This window comes from Arvicola amphibius, chromosome 6 (genome assembly GCF_903992535.2).
Source record: "Arvicola amphibius chromosome 6, mArvAmp1.2, whole genome shotgun sequence".
Classification (NCBI taxonomy): Eukaryota; Metazoa; Chordata; class Mammalia; order Rodentia; family Cricetidae; genus Arvicola; species Arvicola amphibius.
The window spans coordinates 156,770,448-156,776,447 of record NC_052052.2 but is presented as its reverse complement, the minus strand read 5'-3'; the positions used below and the strand labels follow the sequence as shown (position 1 = coordinate 156,776,447).

The window sequence follows — 6,000 nt, the reverse complement described above, 5'->3', positions numbered from 1 at the left end:
CACGCTTGCGGAACAAGCTCTCTTCCTCACTCAACTGTCCTCCAGGTCTCCTTTCACCAGCTGAGGAAGGAGCTCAAGTAGCCGAAGCTGGCATCGACTCCTGACGTGTCCAAGGTGACCTTGAGCCTCTAATCCTCCTGCCTGTACCCCTTAAGTGGTTGGATTACAGGCACATACCTACACACGTGGTTAGGCACAGGCTAACAGCTCTGGCATCTTCCAGTAGTACCATGATGGGGACCCAAACCTTTATGGATCATTCGGGAAGCATCTCAGATGCCAGCTACTAAAAAAGGTGACGGTTACTCCTTGACATCTTTTCAGGGGATCTTCCTGGTTCAACTCTGGCCAGAGGAGTCACCGAAGACAAGGACCTCCGTCCTGACTAAGGACTATGTCATCTAATTTTATAAATAAAGAAGCACCTAGACCAAGTATAGCACTTTCCAAGGGCTGAAGGTTAGTTAAAGATTGTCTGCATTGTAGATTAGTTGGTGACGTGGTACAGAACACTGGGAGCCAAACTTATGTGAGAACAAATTTTTCTGAATCAAGGACTAACCAATCAAATGCAATACGCAACAGTTTATTTATAAAACAAAAGAAAAAAACAAACTTAATTCTTTTACGACATCTTATAGATTAAGTAAAAATACCAGTATTAATATATATGTATATACATAGTGCATATATATATGTACAGATGATACGGTAACGTTACATGCTTCTCAGGACAGAATTAAAACATGTTCCCTCATAGTGATTTAAAATTCGATCACAATCTCAATCACCTCAAGAAAACTTGTTTCTTCTCTTTTCTTTCTCTTTCAGACTTCAAGTACAGGAAGTGATCAAACCAGGATCTCAACATAGGACCCATCTGCTATGCGCCAACGACAACGGACTGCCACAGATTATGAGCTGGGGGTCTTCGGAATTCTTAACACGGGTCTCCATAACCCTACACTGTGTCAACCTTCTACCTGAGATGGGAGGGAGCGGTGAGGCATGACGGTCGGCAGGTTTCATGTACATGTATGTTCACACGGATGTCTTAACAAAAGCAACTTAAAAAATGTCTTCTTACAGCAACACTGGCCATGAATACTCTGGGGGAGGATTCCTTTTTCCTCTTTTCCTTGCCAAATGAAACACAGAGCCCCCTCCCTAGAAAAAAAAAGGGGGGGAGGAGAATACCAAACCAAAACCAACAACTCAGGGTGAAGCACCTCTGGCGATGATCAGCACACAGCAAGGGACAGAGAGGTAGCATTTCCTTGGTGACAGCGCCGGGCTGACTCAGACGATTTCAACACACCCTCTTCTGCAAAAGGCACTCACATATTGTCTGTTTATAAATCATACAGTGGGGTCCAGGCATGGGAGCCTCTCCTACAAATATAAAAGAGATAGGCTGAGCAGCTGCTACAGCAGAGGAAAAGTAAGAAATACACATTGCGGATAAATGTCTGTTCCTTTCTCTTTTTTTTAAAAAAAGGGGGATAATCAGTAAGGGACTTTAAAATTTTTTTTTTCATTGAAAGTTTGGAATTCCAATAAAATTATGAGTAAGAAGCAAGGTATTAGAGGACGAGAGATGGAGTCCAAAACACTGATAGGAGGGGCACTAGCTTCCCGCGTGGCCAAAGAGAAGGATGTGGTCTGCTCTTGACTGCGTGAGAGGGAGGGGAATGGAGGTGGGGAAGCAAGGAACAGGATGGGGTGTCTTCAGAAGCAGAAGGAATGCGTTGAGAAGGATGGGGAGCCCCACCACCACCACCCTTGCATCTCAGTCCATAAAGACCCTGCCCGAGCCAAGGCTGCCCTCACCGGGACACCACCGAGCTAATGGAATTGTACGAGGTGCCACTGTTACAGCTTGAGGCGTAGGCCTCCTGGCCATTGCCATCGAGGTTGATCTTGAACACGGAGGAGGCCTTCAGTAAGAAGTCCGCAGCATCTCGGCGCCCCAGCTCCCGGAGTTTGGATATGAGGATGCCGACCGTACTCTCGGGGTAGGAGGTCCATTCCTGCAGCAAGGCATGCGCTGGGCTGGGAAGGAAATCCCTAGGCGACCTGGTGCTGACGTTGTGCTTGGCCACCATGTCCGGGAGGCCCAAGTTCATGGCCAGAAGGCACCAGTCCTTCCCCATGGGGTCGGGTGGGTCAAGCAGACGGCTCAGTTTCCTCCGGGTTAGCAGACTCAGGTCTGACGCGTGGATGTCCATGCCGAGACTGGCCTGAGAGTAGACGTCGTGACACCCGAAGCAGGTGATGCTGCTGAAGCTCTCCTTGTACCCTCCCATGGTGTTGGTAAGGGAGCTCTCCTTCAGGGTCTGAGCGCGGAAGAAGTCTCGGGGCTGGTAGACCATGACCGGTTCATGGTGCTCCCGCAGCTGCTGGGGGCTCAGGTAGTGCTTTACCGTCAACAACCCCGGCAAGGTGGTGGCCATGACGTTCTCGATGGTGCTGCACACCGAGTCCAGCAGGAGGCAGCACTTGATCTTCTCCGTCTCCAGCCCACGCACCTGAACCTCGATGCCCTGGCCGTGGTTGACCAGCAGCACCAACAGCTCGGCGCCGCGGTTGGCGATCCTGCAGCCGCTCACCCACAGGCGGATGTCGGCGTCACCCTCGGCACTTTGCTGGTGGACCCACCGGCACAGGTTAACCTGAACCTTGTGAAAGATGCCACAGGGGAAGGGAGTGAGGTGCTCCACGGGGACGATGCGCACGCCGCCGTACACCATCACCTCATCCTCCTCATCCGCCCAGGAGCGCTGCAGGCTGTCTGTCTTGATCAGAGCGGGAACATCCACCATCGTCCCACTGCTCAGGTCCCGGGCACAGATGTCCATGGCATCCAGTATCTGTAGCAGCTCCTCCACGTCGCTGTCGGGGACCAGGCGCTGGATGTCTTCTGTGGTATAACGGCCCCGGTAATGGTGTAGGGCCCGCGGGGTCTCCACAGAGAGCAGCTTCCCCAGGACATTGGTACAGAGCCATCGAGGGTCGAGCAGCAGCACGTCCTGAACCGTCTCACTCTGCATGATGTTGATCTGCCGGAGGCGACAACTTAAAGTCACCAGAGGGAAAGGGCACCCGGGCCAGAGACGCTTATCACCCAGAGCTCAGTGGGGGAAATACACACTCTGCAGCATGGATCCATCTCTAAAGCCACCCCTGAGCCCTGCCCTAAGGTGGTTCAAGAGCATCAGAGGGGGGGTTTCCCAGAAGAGTGGCCCATGGAGGGAAAAATCAAAAGTATGTAAAGACAGAGGCAAAAGTAGTAACAACCCAAAGCAACAAATAAACACAGGAGGGAGACGGGGAAAGAAAGTGAGAGAAGAAGACAAAAAGACTGGCTTCTGATGGAACCCGAGTCTAGGAGAGCCCACAAATTAATAAAGGAAGCTATCAAAAGGATTATCAAGGCAAATGGAGACCCTTGGACGAAGACCGTAAACTCAGCCACTGTCCTGAATCAGGGCCGTGTACACATGAACACAGGATTGTGATCATGTGTTTTCCTGAGCTTTGCATGGGAACAACCTTGTCTATGGAGACACGCCATGATTTACAATGAAGTGTGGCTGAAAGAAAGGAGGCAAAGGAGCCAGAATATAAAGACTCGGTCAATGCCAGTTGAGAAGGTGTGGTTCTGTGGTAGTATCTTTCTGTTTGTCTGAGACAAGGTGTCACTGTGTGGCCCAGGCAGGACTTAAATTCTTCATCTTCTTGCCTCAGCTTTCTGAGGGCTAGGATTACAAGCATACCCCATGACGCCTAGCTTCCATAGTGATGGAACTTTCTAAGAAAAAGGTCCAGAAAATTTTAATTAACGTACTAAAACAATATAAAGCTTAAAGACACTTAAAAACAACAACAAAAACCTTGTGTGTGTGTGTGTGTGTGTGTGTGTAAATTTGTTATAAATCTGTCCCTATGCTAACCCTTCAACTGAAAGAGGGGACAAGAATGATACCAGATATCGACCAGTATGCCTATTTCTTTAAAAGCCCAAAAGCTAGAGAAAAAGATGTGGGACGAAAACAAAGCCAAGCCAGAAATCACGTTTTCCTTCCTGGCCCTTAAAGGTTAGTCTAATAGTGGCGTTCCCAGGTGGGCTTTCACTGCAGGGGCCTCTGGCTCCACCTGCTGGCCACGGGGCGCCACTGCCCTGGTGCAGCTTCTTGGGCCTTTGGCCTCATTTTGCCTTAACTAACTTCGCTATTTCTTTAAGGTTGAGAAAAACAAAGCCTGACCCATGCAGGAGGAAACTAAGGAGCTAGTAGTTCATAACCAGACTTAAGAAGGCTTCAGCCTCGTAGAACTGGCCCCACCACGAGCTTTCCTTTCCTTTGCTCTCTTTTTTTTTCCTCTTTGTTGCCTAAAGTCTCAAGGTCAAGGGGAGAGGGGATGTGATATGAAACTAAGGAGATCCTACATCGCGACTTTGAAAATGTCTGGTCAAAAACCAGGAGGTAAAAGTATCTTATCAAAGTAGAAAGTTTATTCTCATGGGAAAGCTGCCTTTTATGTCTAAACATCTAAATGCCTTCACCCTGTTCCTGTCTTCTTCCCTGCATTCGGTTACTTTACATTACGGCCAGTCAGTCAGCCAATCAGCTGGCCCTATTGTTTGAGGTCCTTCCGGGTCACTAGCTCTAGATTCAGTATTAGTTTCAAGAATACACAACTCAGACAAATGCAGACCCTGACATGATACCCACACAACTCAGACAAATGCAGACCCTGACACGATACCCACACCACTCAGACAAATGCAGACCCTGACATGATACCCACACAACTCAAATGCAAGCCTTAAGGTGGCACCCACACAGCTCTGACAAATGCAAGCTGACAAAGCCAATGAACTCAGCGGTTTTCGATATCCCCAGATGCTTCTAACTGTTAATAATCGCTACTGCTGCTCTTGACACAGCCTAGCTCACGTGGCCACTCGACTTCATAGGAAAGAGGAGGCAGGCAAAGGCCCCCATTTTCTGGGGACAGGCATTCAGGATGCAGTCAGAACCGTTTCCATACTGGGCTAAGTGCCACGCAGTCGAGAGTTAATTTCTGTCATTTCTGGTGGCTGTGCTTGCTGAGGGGTCCTGACTTAGAGTGTCTTCCTGTCCACAGACACTGTCAGGATGACACCTCATGAGTTTTTCTTAGTATTTGTCAACCCAGGACCACGTCCACAGCCAGGGCCTCTCTGTTCCCTCAGAGCAGCCAGCCTAGAGCTGCCAGGAAAAAAAGGGAATTAGTAGGTGGTTGAGGGGGCAAGAGAGACCCAATGACCCAGGACAAGAGTGCTAACTAATGGGGTCTAGAAGACAGCAGCAAACCAAAGGAAACAGACCAGTCATTGATAGAAAGGAATTACTCCTACCTGTGAGCTTTGCATACATCTTGCTTCAAATAATGCAACTGATAGCCTGAGATGCACACACATTCCACTCCAAACAACACACCTAGCAGTCTGTTAACATCCTAGGACCCCAATGCCTATCAAGCTAATCACATGCACGCGCACCATACACACATGCATGCGTGTGAGCACACACACACTGAACAATGGAATAAGTCTCTCCTTTTAACAACCATCAAACATATTCTATTCAATCTACTCATGTCAGGGTATAATAGGAGAGCCAGATACAGCCTGAACCAGTTTTGATGCAGTAACAAAAAGGAAAACTGTTGTCAAGGAAAAAAAAAAACCCTTATTGATCATGTTATACCTATGCATATATTGGGCATGCACATGACAAAAATCAGGTGGCATCACAGAAAGGGACATTCACATTGAGCCAAGCTTACATAACCTAAACCTGTCAATTAAAATAGAGAACCTCCCAAACTTTGCTCTTTGTAAGCAGACTTACCCTCTTTCAGGCCTCATAAAGAAGACCCAGGCTCTTGACCATCCTCACCTCTGTGACCTGCTGTCAATCTGGTCAGTGTGTTTCTTTCTGATCTGCACTGCTG

At 48.5% G+C, this 6,000-nt stretch overlaps 1 protein-coding gene across 2 annotated transcripts in view; it reads right to left on the bottom strand.

The window, feature by feature from the left end:
• Positions 1-565: 565 nt before the first annotated feature.
• The window catches only part of Dapk1 (death associated protein kinase 1), a 150,076-nt gene continuing 144,641 nt past the window's right edge, over positions 566-6,000 (bottom strand). For both annotated transcript variants that reach the window (XM_038333400.1, XM_038333399.1), the window contains exons 26-27: positions 1,831-3,059; positions 566-1,392 (exon numbers count right to left, since the gene is read on the bottom strand). In XM_038333400.1, coding sequence (XP_038189328.1) covers positions 1,353-1,392; positions 1,831-3,059 — 1,269 coding nt within the window. In that variant the 3' untranslated portion in view covers positions 566-1,352. The remainder of the gene's footprint in view (positions 1,393-1,830; positions 3,060-6,000) is intronic.